The sequence below is a fragment of the Candoia aspera genome, chromosome 6 (genome assembly GCF_035149785.1).
Source record: "Candoia aspera isolate rCanAsp1 chromosome 6, rCanAsp1.hap2, whole genome shotgun sequence".
In the NCBI taxonomy this organism is placed as follows: Eukaryota; Metazoa; Chordata; class Lepidosauria; order Squamata; family Boidae; genus Candoia; species Candoia aspera.
Window position 1 is genome coordinate 52,442,127 of NC_086158.1, and position 21,765 is coordinate 52,463,891.

The following is a 21,765-nucleotide window of genomic DNA, read 5'->3' on the forward strand; positions in this document are numbered from 1 at the left end:
AGGCAGCCAGAGTTTGCCTCACTGAGGCAAGAAAGCAACATGATTAGCTCTGTTAAAACATTTCCAATTATATTACAGTCTCAACCAGCATTTGCAATATCCAGAAGAGATGTCTGCACATGTATTACACACAGTGGAAGTTCTCTTCCATCCCTCCCAGTAGATGACTTGAAAGTTTTGGTCATGTATTACACTTAGGCAAAAACCTTATCCAACTGCTATGATTGCCAGCCAAAGACGTGCAGGTAGGTCTAAGTGAAGCAAGAAGGTTGTATGCTTTGCAAAGCAAGTTCAAAGTGTATTTTGCAGGAGCCTAATTCTTAGTACAACTTACAGTACATTGGGTACAAATAGCATATTGAAATTTGACATCAGATTTATGGATGAAAAAATTGGGTGGATATTGTATTTGAATTTCTCCAGAGGAAAGATAACTCTCCAACAATTTTTCAGGGGCAGTTCTTTCCTTTAAAGAAATGATAACACTGCTACAGTAAAAGTCAATCGGAGAAGTTCCATCATTATGCCTTCCTTTGATATTTCAGAGAAACTAAACAAGCCAGAAAGGCTGCAGACTGATGAAAATCATGTAACAAAATATAGGATGTTCACTCTCCCTTGACAACCAGTTACTAAATAAGAGCAATACCACATACCAATGAGAATTGCTCCAAAATTTTCTCCTGTTCTGAAAGAATTTCTAAAGCAAATTCTCTTTCCTCAAACTGAATTTTTGTTTCATCAGAAAGATTTAAAGGTTTAAAAAGTCACTGATGGAGTACCAGTTATTTCAATTTCTATTGCCTTTTACAAGTTGTTCAGGAGATCATATGATTCATTTAAAAGGGTTATGATTCAGTCAGATCCTCTCCATCTCATGTACACAAATTATTAGAGGGAAAACACATTAGAAGGCTAATCACTACAGTAAGTGTCTTCCAAGCTTGGAGATGGCTTTAAAACATTTTCATCAATCATCCTAATAAGCACTTAAGCAAGTAAATCAAAGGCTATTAAAACAGTTCTAATGTCTAACTTACATCCCCAATTAATATACAGCTCCTAGAATTTATACTCTATGCATGAGGACTAAGGATTAAATTGGGGAAAATACATAGAGGTTTCACACAAAATTTATCCCTTCTGCTATTCTTTTCTAAGCTTAGAGATGAAATGTGGCATACTAAGTCCCTCTGCCGAATGTATCTTCTTGCAAAGAATTAAAATATTCACTGTGGGAAAGCAAAGCAAAACATTGGATGAGGTCATTAAAGATATAAAATCATTGTTGTTCAAAGGGAGAATAGAACTGTTTTGTCACCTTGTACTAGTAGCAGGCAGCAATATCAGTTTGTTCTTTGCAGCATACCTACTTCACTAACAGGGAAAAGGCAAAATTGGAGGATAATAATTCAATACCTGTTTATTCATCCAGAAATAGTCTAGTATGTGGTGTGTGCGTGCGTGCATGCATGCATGCACTTATTATATCTTGTACTATTCAAATTAATTTGAAGCTAAATCACTCAGTGAAAAAGTAGTGCCACTGCTAACTCCTACATATTGAAAACACAATATAACTTCACAGAGGAAAAAGAAAGATTCCATAAAAAGGCAATTCAGAAGGTATTTTATTTACTATCTACTATTTTAGGATGCCGCTATATCAGGCAACAATTTTGTAATATTTCATAACATACCAGTGCAAGATCTCAAGTACCTCCTAATGTAACAATTTAATCTATAGGATTATTATTAGAACTATTGCAAACCTAAAATATCTACTTGAATAGAATTAAATCATGCAAATATCCACAGAAAAGATTTTTAAATGTCTAGCACAGTTTAATAGATTGCATTGCAGGAAGAGGAAAGCTACTGTAATCTGTTTCCTCTGGGTTTATAATAAAAACATCACAGATTCAAAAATAATCCTGAACAAGTAGTTATCAAAAACACAAGAGTGCTACAAAACAAGAATCATATCTCTAATTCCCCTTTAATGTGTAGGAGTGGTGTAGAGAATAACAATCTGTTTTTTTTTTCTTCTAACAAATCACATAATTGATATAAGAGAATGAAATAATCAGAGGGCTTTTGCTCTTGATAACCTTGGTCACTTAATAGATTTTTTTTCCCTGAATGAAATTACTTCTGAATGCAAAATACTCTTTTGGATAGAGAGAGAGAATCCAACTGAAAATCTAGGTACATTAACTACAATTCACCCACCATGGACCTGATCCATAACAACAACAATTGTTCCAATTGTGGAAAAAGAAATTGGCTCCTTCCTTAGATGGATAGTAAAGAATGTTCTTTTCTAACAGTTTTCCCTAACTTGGAAGAAATTTGATCATATTGGGGGCGGGGGGGGCAAGCTGTATGCCTTATTGGAAGAAATCCTAACCTCTAGCCATCACATCTAATTTTGGATATGTTCTAAAGGAAAATTTAGTATTCTGCTTGAATTCTTGATCAAGAATTTTGGAACTTTGGAGATAAGAATCTGTTGGGAAAGTTGTGTGCCACATAAGTATGGCTCAAAATATATGGAACAGGTAGATATTAGATTACAGGTAGTAAAATTCAGGACTTGAATTTCAGAATACATAATTTCCCAATTCTATATTCTCTGGAATGACAAATATAGCTAGAGTTTGCATTTGGCTCACGTTCACCCCAAAGAGATTTCCCTGAGGGTGAGGTATGCAATGTTATTCTAATTATGAACTAAGGTTTTTTTAAAAAAAATCTGGGCTCAGCGTGAGAAATATCAGACCCAGTATAAGATGTTCCCACCATTGCAGCTGTCCCATTCCAATTCTTGCTTAGGTTTATCTTTCTTAGGTAGCAAAAACATTGTATGCACTGATTCCCCAGGAAATAACATTTTCTGGCATTTGTGGGTCTTTAGTAAGGCTTCAGTAGACTGGAAAAAAATACAAAGCCCAGAAATTACGGCATTCAGAATAAGTTATATGAACTCCAGCAATACAAATGAAACATGTAACTACATTGTATAGCTGTGTTGTGGGCAACAAATATATTTGAGATCTATTTAAATAGTAGAATATCTATCTATTTAAACAGAGACAACTTCGTTTTGAATGAAGCCATTTTGAAATTAACGAAGAGAAAACTATATTTTACCCAGTCAGCACTAAAGCTTGAATAGACTTCTGTGCAGCAGTTAATTTACTTGCAAGTCACACTGTAACTTATAATTCTAGCTTCTACATCAACATGCGTGAGAGTTGGCTATATGTGTCAACTGGTTAGAAAAATTACACAGCAACTGAAATCCTAATTATATATAGATTTGCATTTGCGAAGACTTATCTTGGAATTGAAAATAGATTCTAAGTCTGACCCTGAAGTCTGACTTGGCAGTTGCAGAGTTCACATCCATGTATGGCACCTGCTAACGTTAACAGCAGTGGTAGATCTGAATGTCATTACTCAAATCCCTCTGCAAAATGGAAGGCAATTGAAAATAAATCTTTCCTTGTGCACTTAGATTTTCTAGCAGCCTCTTTAAGAATACATATGTTCCATGCATCTTAGGGATACTGGTGTTCTCCTGAGTAGCAGAATATGTAACAACTATTACACTCAGCTTCACTTAATTATACTGGCTTTCTTTTGAAGCACCAAATTAACTTGAAGTGTTATTGCTTATAAGCAGAGCAATTAGCTAGCATAACTTTTCCAACAAAACTTCTCAAATTCCATTGCTAAATTTGAACTCCTGTAAGGGTTTACATGACAGTCTTCATGAGGATGTTGTAAGATTTTGTTGCTGTTTTGTACTGATGAGTTCTGGCAACTGAAAGACATCCTGCTAAGAACACATTTTATGTCCTCAGTCTATAGATAGTTGGCAGGGCTACTGTATATGCATCTAACTACTCCATTAACAGTGAGAGTTTAATACAATTTATTTTATTTTCATTACTGTCATTATCACTATTTTACCCTGTACTTGTATAGTGGATTTCTCCTCTGTGCTAGAGCAAACTAAAGAGAGACAAATAATCAGGACTGTCATTTTACTGCAAGCTTATAGAGATAGCAAGATATTTTTTTTTACGTAAGATTAAATAAAGGATCTAAGTAATGTTTAGTGTGCCCTTTAACAAGAGAAGGCAGTTCTGTAAGATGCAGTATGGAGAATCACAGTTTTTCTTCATCTTTGACATCCATTAACTGCAACTTGTGCAACTATCTATCACTGTCACACTCAGGGGAAAATGGGTAAGGGAAGGCAAACAAATGAAGGAGTGCTTTTAGTCAAGAAAAACACTAATCAAGATACTATGAATTCTATTGCTAATTTTGTCTTCAGCAAGCCATTAATTGACATATGGCTACAGACCAGAGGATACAATGTCCCTTTTCATTCAATGGAAAGGCATGAAAACTAAATACCAGATTTTAGAAGGTTTCTGATAAATTATTTTCACACATGGAAAAGATCAACAAATCCAGATAATTTGGTGGGTGTATCCATTTATTTATTTGTATATACGTATATGCCACTCAGCTTCCAAGACTCTGGAATAATAAAGAATTGAAACATAAAACAAATTAAATCAGAGGACAACAGAATTCATATCCCTATAGCCAAATAATAAACCCATACATTATAAATAATGGCAGCCTGGTCACAATAAAATCTCATTTGATCGATACCAATACTGTCTTTTGAACTAGCTGCAGTTTCTGGATCATTTTCAAAGGCAGTCCCATGTAGATCACATTACTGCAGCCTAAGTGAGTGATGATGAGAGTGTGAATCATTATTGCCAGGTCAGGAGGAGAAGAACCCCATCCAGAGCTATTACCAGGGCTGATGCTGAGCCAACATGTTCAACTTGGTAGAATTTAATTTGAGTTTGTTTCTCCGAGAGCTGTTTCTCCCACTGATAAAAAGTGTAGGATCCATTTCTAAAATAATGAACAAGTGCAGACTGTCCTGCTTTCACAACACACATTTACATTTAAAAAGCACATGAAAAAGAGAGCAAATCAGAAAAAGAGAAAGGAATAGTGAAAAGGAAGTAAAAACTTTAAGAAAAAAGGGAAAAAAGAGAGGGGAAAAAAGTAAAAAGTAAAAAAGCAATATTTAAACAAGTTACTTCCAATCTTCATTACAACAAGCACAAGCAAACTTAATATTTCTTCATCACATAAAATATTACATGGATCATTTCTTCCCATAACCCATCCCCTATCCATTCAGAAATCCATAAATCATTAATGCTTCTACCCAGATGTTGACAAAAAGTGTGTAAAGGATTCCTAGTATTTTATAAATATATGTCTTATTTTAACCCTGATCAAACACCTTGAATTCCTTCCTTTTGCTTCTAACAATCTTAGTCCTTAATTCATTCAGATGCTATCATAGGATTTGATGTCCCTTCCATTTTTCTTTCTCCCATCTCAAAGATTCCTTCAAGTTTTTAACAACCCTCATTTGTAAATCCAGTAAAAAGTCATTATCCAGATCATTCTCTTGGCTTATCATTTGTATTTCCATTTTGACTGTCATCTCTGTTTTATAATCCAGAATTTCTTTATTTTACAGTATTTCTGCATCAGCTAATATTTGTTTATCCCCTTCATCCTGTTGGTCTTCCAAAATATTCTCTTTCACATCTTTTATTTCTTCTTTAAAATATTTTGCAAATAATACATCCCTATAAGCAAACATTGTTGCTGACATTGTAGCTCCTAGTTTCTGACCCCATTCTTCAAAAATCTCCTGAAATGTCTCAAATCTCATAGCAGTGTCTGTCATTTTATAGGTTCCATGAAAGACAGGCTTTTCTCTCTTTTTTTCCTTCCTTCTTTCTCCTGCCTGAATTCTTTAGTCCCCTCAAGTGTTTCATTTCTAAAATTGCAAAATCTCAAATTTATATTATTTATTTTCCAATAGACTAAACAATTTGTGTTCCCATGAAAATGCTGTTTTGTTTATTTTATTATTTCCCAAATCTTTTAGCAAAAGGCCTAATATTCAAAGGTTGTCTGGTCCCTTAATTCATTTGTAACTTTCTTAGATAAAGTTCTTATTAAGCTTTTTGCCATTTACTTCAATTTCTTTCAATACATTAGGCTGTTAGTTAATTTGTCTTTTATTATGGAACAAATGTTAACTCACTGGTGGTTTTTCAAACTTGTTGCTTTGAAGATCTCTTTCAATTTTAAAGTAATTATATTACAAAGGTGTTTAGAATGTGAGGGTTAATGAACCTAGTGTCCTTAGAAGTCTTTACTGCAGTTGAGAGCTTGATGGCTTCCCTCATCTCCTGGCACTCAGACCTGTGGGAAACTGGAAAACCTGTGGTCTCCTCAAGAAGAGCTGCCATCTGGAGCACAAGCAGGCAATCTCTTGTCCTCTCCTTTATCCGGACAGGTTCTGTTACATCATTACTCACTGCCAGTCTGTTGGTCCTGGCCACGTTGTCATCTCTGCTCCTTCAGAGACATCTAGTTCACCATTTCCTCACTTGGAAGTCTTTTGTCATGAATTGCTATATTTTTACAATAATTGTTGCTCTTACCTAATAATTGCATGCATTTCAGCATTAAAAATGGCCATATAGCAGAATATATCATTGTCCTTAATGAAAAACAGCATTGTAGATAAATTTATACAGAACAAGAAACTAGACCAATTCCATATGCCTGGAGAAATTTATCCTTACCATGTTTCTTTTGGAAGTGAAGGGAAATAGGGAGAGAGAGAAAGGAAAGGGAAAGGGAGACATGATTGTTGGAAGAAAGTTCCATTTAAATCATTGAGAAAAATATCTGAAGAAATGTGCTTAGGACTGAAATATAACAAGTACCTGATACCAATACAAACTGACATTTTCTGGTACATTTGTTTTATGCTGTTGATTGGAGCAGAATCATATCAATGTTTCCTGTTCTAGCTAGTTTACTCCTTCCTTATCCTGCAGTGTTTCTAGCATGGCCCAGGTTCTCACTTTGAAAGGCAGAATAATTCTTCCCATTATCCCCTTCAACAGTCAATAGATTGCTTCAACTCAGAATCTCTTGCTTGTATGATCCACATAAACAGTAGTATTAGATAGATGTTTTAAGAAAGAGTGTGAAGTGCAGGGGTCGCTATTACTTAAAGTATTTCCGTTAAGTCTGCTCTTCAGCACAAGATACATGCAGTTCCTGTTGGCCATCCTGGCTCATTGTTAAAAGGACTGAAAAGACTAAAGAGTTGAAGCAAATGGACTCAAATAAGAAAGAAAAGAAAATCAGTCTGGTTAATTTAAAGAAGCAAGATGCACACAATTCATAGCTAATCAGCACTTATAATGATGTTGTGCCACCTGCCAAGCATTAATTACACTTTTTTTTTCCAGGCATCATAGACAAAATGAGTTTTAAAAAGGGAAATGAAATAGGATAGCTTTCTCAGTCATGAATAGGATTATGTCTATATGCAAAATGATAAATTGGATTAAAATGTCCTATTTTGTGCCCTGAAGCATGACAGTTTTCAGCATGACTAATATATTGCAGTTAGCTTTCTCTCAGTTTATATAATATTGTAGCCAAAGCTTTTAACAAGACTTGCAATCTAGTTAGCAAATATCTGTGCACACTGAGGTACAAATGCCAGAAATGCCAGGAGGTATAGTTCAGATGCACCCTGTTTGTTCTTCTAAAATCAGAGAGAGCATGAGAAGACATGACATGAACATGTCACTTCACTTCTAACAAATGCAGACATTATTGTTATGGTAACAGAACTACTGATCTGAATAAGGTCTAGCAGCACACCACAACATCTTCTGATCCAAGAGATGTACAATGACCAGATTCCAAAATATTTAGCACTGGATTGATGGAAAGATGATCATAAAATGATCATAAAGTCATGTTAATGGGATGAAGTGAGGCAATGATTAGCTGAACAAACATTACTGAACTTTTCCAATGAAGTTGTCTTCTATTTCTGACACATGCTTATGATGACAGGAAGGGGGAAAGTTCTATCCCAGTTATTACAAATACATTTATTTATTTATCTATCTATCTATCTATCTATCAATCAATCAAATTTGTCACCACCCATCTCCTCCCTTCTGCCTCTTGGGAAGGCAGAACAATTTATGCCAACATAGTTTCCTGACAACTCAAGAGTTAAATGATATCTATGCAGAACAGCCCAAAATCTTCTCCATCACACTTATTTATTTATATTTTATTTATATTTCAAATTCCATCATTGCCCATCTGACTCAAGAGTGACTCTGGACTCTTAGCTCTCAATTAATGTCCTTAACTGAAAAGGGCCCACAAGAATTTTCCTTAAGAATCTTTTTTTGCAACTTCAACCAAGCATAGAAAGTGAAAATCAAAAGACAATATACTCAGACACACCTTTGGACATTAGGAACCAAGTGTAAGAACTTTTGACCCGTTCTCAAGAATTTTCCCGAAAATTTCTTCTCTACTGAAAGGATATTGAAAACAAATTTTCCATCAAACTGAGTGGGAATCAGAAGTGTGTGTATGTACACACACACATGCACATACACACACACTCATGTACACATATACATGAAATATTTGGCAAAAATTCATTTTCACTAATATGTCTTGTGGAATTAACTAATGTGTGTTGAATTATATCATCACAGGAAAAAGAACAATTTTGACTTAATAGCATTCACTATAAGTAATGAAAATATTTGAAGTCTCATATGATCATAATTTTACACATAAGTCAGTCTTCAGACATAACTGTGTACCATCCTACAGCAGTAAAAATGAGAATCAGCTACATGGTCTCTATGCATAGGTAAAACTCAGTTTTATTTTATTACTGTAGATAAAACCTATTAGAAAATGAGACAGTAGCAAGCTATGGATAAAATTTCCATGGGCCTGGTTTATTTCAAAAACAGCCAAATGTAAAAATAAATCAAAATTTATTTTTAATTTAATTTAAAAGAAATGTGCCCACTCTGTGAATGTGTGGGCGAGGGTGAGTGCAGGTGTGTATACTGCAGGTAGCTAATTGGAAAATGCCTGGAAAAAGATTGCTTTGTTTCAGTAGTTATACCTTAACAAGAAAAATCATTGTTAAAACAGAAAATAAGTGACACTGCATCAGACATGAATAGCTGAATACTAATTATTTGCAAGACTTGTCATTTACCTTGTCTTGTCAACTTATCTTTGAAAAACACTGACAGTGCAGATGTTAAAAGTATTAAACTTTAATAAAAACTGTGCTGTTGTTTCATTATAGCAAAAAGGAAGTTATGAACAGAAAAGTTGTACAGACACACAGGGACCAATTTACATGCATCTTTCCCATGCAACTCTTACAGTAATGGAGGAATACCTTAATACTAAATATGCAAATGCTCCGTAAAATATAGTGTCAACGGGAGAGAGACTCTGCACAGGAAATACCAAAACCATGTAATGAAGAAGGATAAAAAATGTGATAGGCACGTAGATCATGACACTAAAGGCAAAAAAGAGAAATACAAATGACTGGGAGGATTTTCATACTAGCTTAATGGTTCTGATTGCATTCATACTAATGGAAGTACGTATCTCAGTACAGTAGATTACCAGATAATACTATAATAGTGCAACTTCAGTGTTAATAATTCGGTGTAAACTTTTTATTCTTTAGATTATTTTCACGCTAGCCAACCTCATCTATGCTCATCTGTCTTAATGCAGCTGGTTAAATTTCCTTTTAAGAAACCTTAAGTCTACCCAATGCTGCTTATACCCTTAAATTAATTGCCCAATCAGCATAAGCCACACAATAAACCAGTACTAAATAAATGGATTCAAAGTTCTGTTCTTTTTTTTTTTTAATGCACACAGGGCTTCATTTCCATGATAATTACTTATGGGGTGCCATTTCACAGTGTATAATAACCTTTAAAAAACCCCTTTAACCTGTATTATTATGCAATCTGTAAACTATAATCTACACAATTCTGCTTTTATTTCACTTTGTTGGGGTTCCCAAATACGAAGATAGGCTCAAATTGTCTTGATTGAATGATACCTGCACAGTTTAGTTTGATAACTGTTTCTTGCTAGAACCAAATCTAAAAAAAATGCATCAAATTTTATGCCAGAATATATGCATATTAACAACTAAGGGAAGGAAAAAAAGTAAGTTTAAGTGCTAGATTAATGCAGGTCAGAATGAAGTGCTAGGAAGAGATGCAAAATAATATATGTCATTTATGGAAAATTCAATTTAAATGGATTCAATTTAATGTGGCTGTTTTGATTATACCCAGGACACTATACACTGACAGATGTGCCAGATGTCTTTTCTTTTTCTCACACACAGATACACACTTGATAGGAAAGCAAAGGATGATTAAGCTTGTTTCATGCAGAGGAGTTTCAAAATCATACTCAGTACCAAAGAGCATAAATCCAGGGAAAACCCTGGTCTAGATTCCCAGATTATGAAAGAGATTTGAATTATCACTGGGACTGCTTATGGAGAAAAGTTTTTTATATTATGTGCAAATTCATAATGTTATGCAAAACATTTAAGTATTTACTGGGGTCACACATATGCTAAACCATAGTATAATTACTTCAATTTTGATTTAGTGAACCTAGCAAATGTGGTTTGTAAAACATGGTTCAAGTTAATATTTTGTGTGGGCACAATAGCTTCAACAAATTATGACCAAAACGAAGCTTAGAGTTTTAAAGGAGTGAGATAACCTTTTATATCTGGTGACAGCACTCTTTTGAGGGAAAGGGTGGCTAAGGGTTAGGCCATTGTGAATCGGACAATGATGCAGAGTGGTGGGAGCAGGGTTTTAGTTTGTTTTTCTGGATTTTGACTACAAAATTGTCAAAATAGTAGTAGGATTACTACTTTCTGAACTGGTGTGCCAGTTGCAGGTGTCTTTCGAGTGGGAAGATCTGATGACAGTAATTCATAGCCTTATAGCCACCTGGATAAAGTATTGCAATGTGCTTTATTTGGACTATATTTGAAGGCTACTTGGAAACTGCAACTGGTGCAAAATGCAACTGTTCCCATGATGACAGGTTAGATTGCCTTTTCCATGTTAATCTACATTGCAGGCACTTGGTTATTCTGTATTGCAGGCACTGATAACTTGGTTATCAGTAGGTTTCCTATACAAGTCACAGTGTTGGTCCTATTTGTTTTGACTCAAAAGGTTTCAGAAACACCTTCTTCAGGTACAGCCATCCCCTCCAGTGTGCCTTTCTAAAATGTGAAGGTTATTTATCCCCAAGGTGCAAGAACTTAGACTGGGGAAGGTTCAGGGGCAATGTTCTGTGTTATGGCTTTTGACTTAACCTTCCCCCCAGTGTAGGCTGGCATGCACTGTGACATCATTCTGCAAGGCAGTGAGAACTGAGCTATTTCATAGGGCTTATGACCTGTTGCCATTTTATCTTCTCCAGCAAGAACGATAACCTGAGGTTATAATCTATTATTTGCCAAGTCTATATGAGACGGAACACTTCTGTGAGAGTGTTGCATCTGGGACTGGAATACTGCTTGTATTATCCCAGTTGCTGTGGCTTTGATCATCTCAAAGTTGTGAAATAAAAATTTAGCCACAGAGATGGCAATGATTTGTATTATTTAGAAGCATATGTATCCAGATTATGCTTTATAGCTTTCTTAATATTCCTTCATTCATTTCGTAAGTGAAATATGTTGGGCAGAGAACAAGAGGAATGCTTGAGCTAAAATGTAAAGCTGCAGTTTGGAATACTCAAAATGTTTTATGATTCATTTATTAAAATGTTTTTATCATTTAACATATTTTGTATTTTTTAATACAAAAAGTTACTATAAAGTGACCTAGGGGTCTCAAAAAGTTATTTTTCAATAGAGTGATTTGATGCAAAACAAATAATACAATCAAAGTGAGAAAAATTCCTACTGAGTTATATGAAACAGGTATTTCTGCCTTTAAGCCATACACTAAATATTATCAGAGCATCTACAGAGACAATTGTCCAATTCTCATGCACATTCTCTGATCTTCAAACACATGTTGGTTGATAAACAGTATCATCATCTAAATTTATTTTTCAGTTCATTGTAAATAACAAAGGCAACTGCTGAATATTCAAATTTGAATATCTAGCACTCAGATCCATTTATAGCAGCCTGAGAATTTCAAAGTATTCAATTGATTTCAATGCTAGTTTTATGGACTTTGTCCAATAAATTGATTAATCACTGGCTGTGGTCTCATTAAATTAAATGTTATTGAAGCAGGAGAAGAGTCTGGAAAAATGTTGATTTTATGGAAAGATATATCTGTTGACTTTAAAGTAAGTAGAAGTGATACACAGCATAACATTTGACAATACATTATAATCTGTCGGTCCTTTGAGAAATAGAAATCTGATATTTTTGTTTTTAAAAAAATCCAATCCCATATCCAAGGATAATTTGCCCTACCTCCATCCTCAGTCACCTAATACTCCTACAAAAACATAAAAATATAAACACAGAGTGGTATAAGCCATTTAGGTCTTAGAGGCTAATTTTATTTTTACTTATTACTCAAATTTAGCCACCGCCCATCTCCCCCAGAAGAGGGACTCTGGGCGGTTTACAATAAAATCCCACACGAAACATAAACATTAAACTCACATAAAACAATTATGATAAAACACAATAAATAAATAAAATCCAAGAGAGATGTAAAATCCAGGCTGGTGGTAGGAACTGTAGGGTGCGAGCCATCCCCAAGAATGGTTATTCACTTTCCCGCCCCAGGCGACATGGCAGAACCAGGTCTTTAGGGCCTTCCAGAAGGTCAGGAGTGAAGGGGCCTGCCTCACCTCCGGGGGCAAGATATTCCAGACAGCGGGGGCCACCACAGAGAAGGCCCACTTCCTGGACCCCGCCAGATGAAATTCTCCTATGGACGGGGTCCCTAACATGCCCTCTCTGGATGATTGGGTAAGGCGGGCCGATGTAATAGGGATGAGATGGTCCCTCAGGTAACATGGCCCCATGCCATGTATGGCTTTAAAGGTAATAACCAACACCTTGAATTGGACCCAGAAGCAAACTGGCACCCAGTGCAGTTCGCACAGCAACGGTGTTATATGTGCCCACCTAGGGGCACCAACTTAAGCAAAGGATCGTTACCTTGTTGTGGTGCTGGAGCTTGAACACCTCAATGATGCCATGAGCTAAACCATGAAGGGCCACCCAAGACGGGAAGGACATGACAGAGAGGTCAGACTAAATGCGATCCCTGGGGAAGGTAATGGCAACCCACCCTAGTATTCTTGCCGTGAAAACTCAATGGATCAGTACAACCAGAGAGATGTCGGTATACCATCGGAAGATGAGACCCTCAGGTCGGAAGATGGTCAAAATGCTACTGGGGAGGAACAGAGGATGAGTTCAACTAGCCCCAGACATGATGACGCAGCTAGCTCAAAGCCGAAAGGACGGCTAGCGGCCGACAGTGCTGGTGGTGAACGGCAAATCCAATGTTCTAAGTATCAACACACCATTGGAACCTGGAATATAAGATCTATGAGCCAGGGCAAATTGGATGTGGATATTGGTGAGATGTCAAGATTAAAGATAGACATTTTGGGCGTCGGTGAACTGAAATGGACTGGAATGGGCCACTTCACATCAAATGACCACCAGATCTACTACTGTGGACAAGAGGACCACAGAAGAAACGGAGGAGCCTTCATAATTAATAGTAAAGTGGCTAAAGCAGTGCTTGGATACAATCCAAAAAACGATAGAATGGTCTCAGTTTGAATTCAAGGCAAGCCATCTAACATCACAGTGATCCAAATATACACTCCAACCACAGATGCTGAAGAAGCTGAAGTAGAGCAGTTCTATGAGGATCTGCAGCACCTACTGGACAACATGCCTAAAAGAGATGTTGTTTTCGTCACGTGAGACTGGAATGCTAAGGTGGGCAGTCAAATGGCACCTGGAATTACAGGTAAGCATGGCCTGGGAGAACAAAATGAAGCAGGACATAGGCTGATACAATTTTGCCAAGACAACTCACTCTGCATAACAAACACTCTATTCCAACAACCTAAGAGACGGCTTTATACATAGACTTCACCAGATGGACAACACCGAAATCAGATTGACTACATCCTTTGAAGCCAAAGGTGGTGGACATCTATACAGTCGGTAAAAACAAGACCTGGAGCTGACTGTAGTTCAGATCACGAACTTCTTCTTGCACAATTTAGGATCAGACTGAAGAGATTAGGGAAGACCCACAGATCAGCTAGATATGAGCTCACTAATATTCCTAAGGAATATGCAGTGGAGGTGAAGAATAGATTTAAGGGACTGGACTTAGTAGATAGGGTCCCAGAAGAACTATGGACAGAAGTTCGCAACATTGTCAGGAGGCGGCAACAAAATACATCCCAAAGAAAGAGAAAACCAAGAAGGCAAAATGGCTGTCTGCTGAGACACTAGAAGTAGCCCAAGAAGGAAAGAAAGCAAAAGGCAACAGTGATAGGGGGAGATATGCCCAATTAAATGCAAAATTCCAGAGGTTAGCCAGAAGAGATAAGGAATTATTTTTAAACAAGCAATGCGCAGAAGTGGAAGAAGACAATAGAATAGGAAGGACAAGAGACCTCTTCCAGAAAATTAGAAACGTCAGAGGTAAATTCCAGGACAAAATGGGTATGATCAAAAACAAAGATTGCAAGGACCTAACAGAAGAAGAAGAGATCAAGAAAAGGTGACAAGAAAATACAGAAGACCTGTATAGGAAGGATAACAATATTGGGGATAGCTTTGATGGTGTGGTCAGTGAGCTAGAGCCAGACATCCTGAAGTTGAATGGGCCTTAAGAAGCATTGCTAATAACAAGGCAGCAGGAGATGATGGCATCCCAGCTGAATTGTTCAAAACACATGATGCTGTCAAGGTAACACATGCTATATGCCAGCAAATTTGGAAAACACAAGAATGGCCATCAGATTGGAAAAAATCAACTTATATACCCATACCAAAAAAAGGGAAACACTAAAGAATGTTCAAACTATCGAACAGTGGCACTCATTTCACATGCCAGGAAGGTAATGCTTAAGATCCTGCAAGGTAGACTTCAGCAATTCATGGAGCGAGAATTGCCAGATGTACAAGCTGGGTTTAGAAAAGGCAGAGGAACTAGGGACCAAATTGCCAATATCCTCTGGATAATGGAAAAAGCCAGGGAGTTTCAGAAAAACATCTATTTCTGTTTTATTGACTCTTCTAAAGCCTTTGACTGTGTGGACCATAACAAATTGTGGCAAGTTCTTAGCAGTATGGGGATACCAAGTCATCTTGTATGCCTCCTGAAGAATCTGTATAACGACTAAGTAGCAACAGTAAGAACAGACCACGGAACAAAAGACTGGTTTAAGATTGGGAAAGGAGTGCGGCAGGGCTGTATACTCTCACCCTACCTATTCAACTTGTACACAGAACACATCACGCGACATGCTGGGCTTGAGGAATCCAAGGCTGGAGTTAAAATTGCTGGAAGAAACATTAACAATCTCAGATATGCATTTGATACCACTTTGATGGCTGAAAGCGAAGAGGAACTCAGGAGCCTTATGATGAAGGTGAAAGAAGAAAGTGCAAAAGCTGGCTTGCAGCTAAACCTCAAAAAAACCAAGATTATGGCAACCAGCTTGATTGATAACTGGCAAATAGTACAGGCAGTGAAAGACTTTGTGTTTCTAGATGCGAAGATTACTGCAAATGCTGACTGCAGTCAGGAAATCAGAAGACGCTTAATCCTCGGGAGAAGAGCAATGACAAATCTCGATAAAATAGTTAAGAGCAGAGACATCACACTGACAACAAAGGTCCGCATAGTTAAAGCAATGGTGTTCCCTGTAGTAACATATGGCTGTGAGAGCTGGACCATAAGGAAGGCTGAGCGAAGGAAGATAGATGCTTTGGAACTGTGGTGTTGGAGGAAAATTCTGAGAGTGCCTTGGACTGCAAGAAGATCAAACCAGTCCATCCTCCAGGAAATAAAGCCAGACTGCTCACTTGAGGGAACGATATTAAAGGCCAAACTGAAATACTTTGGCCACATAATGAGAAGGCAGGACACCCTGTAGAAGGTGCTGATGCTAGGGAGAATGGAAGGCAAAAGGAAGAGGGGCCGACCAAGGGCAAGATGGATAGATGATATTCTAGAGGTGACGGACTCGTCCCTGGGGGAGCTGGGGGTGTTGACCAACAGGAAGCTCTGGCGTGGGCTGGTCCATGAAGTCACAAAGAGTCGGAAGCGACTAAACAACAAGGGGCACCAAAAATAGCCCGCACTAATGTTGGTCTTTGCAGGAATCAAAATATCCTTGAAAGAGTCAAATGCTTGTCTAACCTTTGCTTAAATGTATGCAGTGAAGGGGAGCTTATTTGGGTAATTTGTTCCACTGACAATTGCTCATACTTAGGATTTCCTATTTCCTGATCATCCTTTCTACCCTACCCTGAATCTGTTCTACTTTGCTGTGGGGAGCTGTGATTGGAGAAAGTCCTTGAGATGAGGTATGACCAGTGCAGAATATAGTGAAACTACTACTTTCCATGATTTGGAAAATATACTGTAGTTGTGTTGAGAAACAAGATAGATATTCTAGGACAACAAATATGATTTAATATATGTAACAGAGACTTGATGAGATTACTCCCATTACTGGAATATAGTAATTGAGTGATAGCAAATGAACAGAAGCAAGAGAAAGAGGATTTGCACTGTATGTTTTTTTCTCAAAAAAAAAATGTTCAGAATTGCAAATGAATGAACTTGGCAATATGGTAGAGAGCATCTGAATTAACATAAAAAGAAGAACAAATAAAAACAATATTGTTGTTGATGCCTACTGTCAAGGGTACTGCCTACCCTCCAAACCAAGAAGAAATTGTGAATGATGCTTCCCAAAGTAAATTGCAAATCTTCAGAAAGGCATGAAATCTCAGTGTTAGGAATTTAAATCACTCTGACATCTGTTCAAAAACTAACTTTGCCAAGCATGGACCTTCCAGGAATTTCTTGAATGGTCTCACTGACAACTTTCTCCTTCAGAACATGGACAAATACGCAAGAGAATCAGGTATCTATTCTTGACTTGATACTAATCAATAGGGAAGATTTTGTTGGGGAAGTGGAAGTAGACAGAACACCATATAATTCTGGAGCTCTTGTTTTGAAGAAAAACAAAACCTGTACATAATCAAACATATTTTGGATTTTAAAAATAACACATTTTAATAATTTCAGAATAATCATAAGTTGGATCCCATGGCAGGAGAGGCTTATGGGGAAAAGAGTGCAAGATAAGACGATGTTTGTTTTTTGTTTGTTTAAAAGGACATATTAAAAGTACAGCTATAAATGATTCAAATGAAGAGAAAATACAGAGATCAGCAAATCGAAAGAAGGACAGGTCACAAAGGAAAAAAGTTGACTGAGGAGGGACATGATATCATTATTTATATACCTGAAAGTATGTCCAATAAAGAGCCAATCTGATATAATGGTTAAGTCATCAGGCTATATAAACCTGGAGACCATGAGTTCTAGTTCCACATTAGGCATGAAGCCAGCTGGGTAACCTTGGGCCAGTCACTGTCATGTTCACCGTTTCAATGTTCCTGGTACATCGTAACGTTTTGCATGTCATTTCCCTGATACGTGTGTGATCTCAGGAGGGAGGAGGATTCCACTTCGGGGAGTTGTTATCTATTGGCTGCTGGTTTGGAATGTGTTTGGGTTATCTCATGTGTTCAAGGTTACTTTCCCAGGATCAGTGGAAAACTGTTACCAGCACCTGGGAGGGGGGTGGTTGCTGCAGTTGGGCGAGGGGAGGGATTACATTTCGAGCTGAGGGTTTTTAGTTTGTATTTGGCACGCTTTTATTCATTCTCAGCTTTCTCTGTATTTGCATACTATTCTTTTAATAAATCAGATATCATTAAGTACCTGCTTGTGAGTCTATCAGGATAGGGAATCATTACAGTCACTATATCTCAGCCCTAGGAAGTATGCAGTGCCAAAGCCCTTCTCAAAAACCTTGCCAAGAAAACTGCAGGGACTAGTCCAGGCAGTTGCCAAGAGTCAAGAACTGTCACGAAGGCACAGAAAGATAAATATATGTCCAATAAATGGTCAAGATCTGTTCTCCCCTTCATTCCAAACTGTAGGACACAGAATAATGGATTTAAATTACAGGAAGACAGATTTTGACAGACAATTAGGAAAATATCTCCTAACACTAAGAGAAGTGTGACAATTACTCAAGGAGGTTGTGAATTCTTTTTCACTGAATGTGTTCAAGTGCAGTCTAGGCAGCCATCTGGATGCTTCAGTCTGGATTCCTGCATTGAGCAGGATGTTGGACCTGATGCCCTAAATTGGCCCAACTGGTCTTCCACTGTATCTCACACTGTCCAATGTCATACAAGAGAATCTTTCGGAAAATCATCCTATTCCAATCATTCATATTAAAAGTTTCTTCATCCAACCTGGGAACTTTTAAAAAATTATGCACGGTACCAGACTAAAGGTAAAATATAAGAAAGTATATTATATGAGACAATATTTATGAATTAAAATAGTCTATTTGCAAATTTCCCATGAAATTTGGACAAGAGTGTTACATATTGCTTTATTTTTAACTTATGTTGCCACAAAAGTTTAAAGAAGAAAATATATCACTACCTTGGAGAAGGCAAGAGAGCTATCCCATGCTCTCTTCAGCCTTCAGAAATAGAACATAATTTTTCAGCAAGACCAAAACATGCATATGTAGGATAAGTACTTCTTTTGCTTGACAGTAGATTTGAAAGGGTTCAAACCATCAAAGCATTAAATCATTATTCTTTTCATTTTATTTGTAATAGTCTTTGATATTGTTAACATACAAATACCAAGACCTAAATAAAGTAATATGGCTAAGGGGAACAGCAGCCAGTGGTATCTTGTCAAACATCTTTAAAACCTGTCTTAACATTTTGCAGAAAGAACACAGCAATACATCTACTAGCAATCCTTAATGGAATCCAGGAACATTAGGGCAGAGACCATCTGTCAGGACAAAGATTTAATGTCTCTCTTTTTAACTCATTGCTATGACAGCATGGGTCTAGCAGAGCATCCACCCATCCCAAAAAGGGGCTAACAATCTAACTTGTCTTCTGGACACAGAAATCATATAGAATTTAGGATGTAGCTTGGTTCTGATGCTTGGCTCATTCCCCAAAAAGGGGGAAATATCACTTCTGAAATTCACATATACATATGCCAGGGGCTCATTCTCAGGTTCCCTCTAACCATAGCATAACCATGCTCTACTAACTATTTTTAAATAACATATTCTCATGATAATGTATCCCCCCATAGCTAAGGCAGATTAAAGTTGTCTTTAGCTATTCACCTTTTAAAATAGTGTTTTCCCTCTTCTCTAACACAATTATCACAGGAATCACAATCTAGCATACTTCATCAACAATGTGGTTGGTCACAAGGTCAGGGCTGAAGTCTATCCAGTTACTATTAGCTGCTGTGGGGATGCTCTCTCCTCTGGTTGCTGGACATTACAAATAGTCCTCACTTAACAATTGGCTTGTTTAGCAACCAAAGTTACAACGGTGCTGAAAAAGTAATTTTATGACTGGTTCTCACAATTATGACTGTTGGAGTGTCCTCGTGGTCATGTGATCAAGATTCAGGTGCTTGGCAACTGGCAGGTGTTTATGACTGTCACAGCATCCTGCAGTCACAAGATCACCATTTGTGTGCTGCACAGTTGGCTTCTGACAAGCAGAGTCAATGGAGAAGCTGGCAGTAAAATCTCAACTTGTGGTCATGTGATGTCTCACTTAAAGACCATGTCACTTAGTGACAGAGTTGCCAGTCCCAATTGTGGTCATTAAGTGAGGACTGCCTGTAATTTCAATAGCTATATTTGGCTTGGGCTGCAAGGGAGACTGGTCACCGAATACTGGAGAGGCATTTTCCCACAGAATGCCTGACAGATACTTTCTGAAGTACTGCATTTGTCAGATTGTATTCTTGCCTCTGAAATACAGAGGATTTAGCACTCAGAGAATGCTAGCCCTATTTCAAACATGGGATTAGAGCTTTTTGTAAGAACACCAGATATAGGCTTAAAAAACATGTGGAATGCTCTGACCATTAGTCTGGTGAGGAAGAAATTATTACAAGTCAGAACACCAGGGTTAGAATTTGTATAAGCTTTTAAAATATTCTGACACTGCAATCTTGTGCATTTTTTTTTTAAAATCAGAACTAAGTTCCATTCAACAGGGCTTCAACAAAGTTAAGTTGCAGCCTAGGTTTTAACAGATGTTTGGGAAAAGCAGTCAGTGAAAAGAATGATTCTGTCTTGACATCCCCGCATCTGAAGAATTTTAAAAGCCCCAAATGACCATATAGAGTGTTGTACAAATGTTTCAGCATGTAAAAAAAAATCAATTAAGTCTAATGAAAGTGTCTGTTTTCAAGGAAAATAGTAATTATTAGCTCATCTTATCTACATACCTCCACAGTGAGCTCTCTGTGATACTCCCCAGGTTGTAGTCATACAACTTTGTCAGAATTAAAATCACCTACAGACACAGGAAGAAAATCATGGTTAGTCTCTAACAATTAGAATCTCATACCACTGATACAGCCCAGGGGAAAATTTAGGCTGCTGTTAATGGGTGCTTAACATAATTAAATGAATTGCTTAAGCATTTGCTTAACTGGCATGGGTACTGTCTCAACAAGTACCCATAGTAATCAGCATTTTCTTTGCAAGTGGTAGTTCCATATATAAAAAGAAAAAGGTACTTGGTTTACCCATAGCAAATTGAAAGGGTATTAGTGCAAGCCAGCATGGAGATTCTCAAGGCAGCATTACCAGGGTTATTGGATCTAGGCTGAAAAAAATACAGATGAGCACTAGATGGTAACAAAGAGAGTTTTCCATATTTCTTTGCTCTACCTAATTGTTGTCTGGATTTTTGTAGCCCAGATCCAGTAGCTGTAAGAGCTCTGTATAGATGAGTCTTGTTTAAAGATTAATGGGCAACATCATTAATTCTGGCAATTAACCAGAATCAAGTATTTTATAATACAATAGTATTGAACAAATTATATAGGGATTAATAATATACAATCATAGACTTGGAGACATTCTAGTCCACAGACTGGCTACACAGCACCTATCCATAACATTCCTAAACATAATTTATGGACAAGGAAGAAAGGAAGAAAGGCTGGAAATCTCATTAATTTTTAGCATATCCCACTGACAATCTCAGGAGATTTCAGTGTACTCCCACAAGAACCAGAGAAGGATAAGACTATCAAATCTCTTTAGATTTGACAGTAATGTGAAATTTCAGTGTTGTTGTTGCTTTAAAAAACATGGGTGGAGTACCTGGAACGATAAATTCATATGCTACCACCCAGCACCTGAAAAAGTTGTTAACCCTTATAATCTAATTTCTATCTAAATGCAAGAGATTTACAGCTAGAACACTCCGGGCTAATGGCTGACTACTCACTTGGTCAGGAGGACAACAAAATACATCAATTTCCTAAGGTACTTCCCCATTCCAACTAGGCTGACTGAATCAACCATCAAGAAGACAAGAAATCCCAAAGAACTGTTAGGAAATCTTTGGGATCCAGGAGTCTCCTA

The 21,765-nt window shown here is 37.2% G+C and overlaps 1 protein-coding gene across 1 annotated transcript in view; it reads right to left on the reverse strand.

Annotated features, from left to right (window-relative positions):
- The window catches only part of SORCS1 (sortilin related VPS10 domain containing receptor 1), a 438,448-nt gene that overhangs the window by 266,936 nt on the left and 149,747 nt on the right, over positions 1–21,765 (reverse strand). Inside the window, exon 2 of the mRNA XM_063307130.1 lies at positions 20,616–20,683. Coding sequence (XP_063163200.1) covers positions 20,616–20,683 — 68 coding nt within the window. The remainder of the gene's footprint in view (positions 1–20,615; positions 20,684–21,765) is intronic.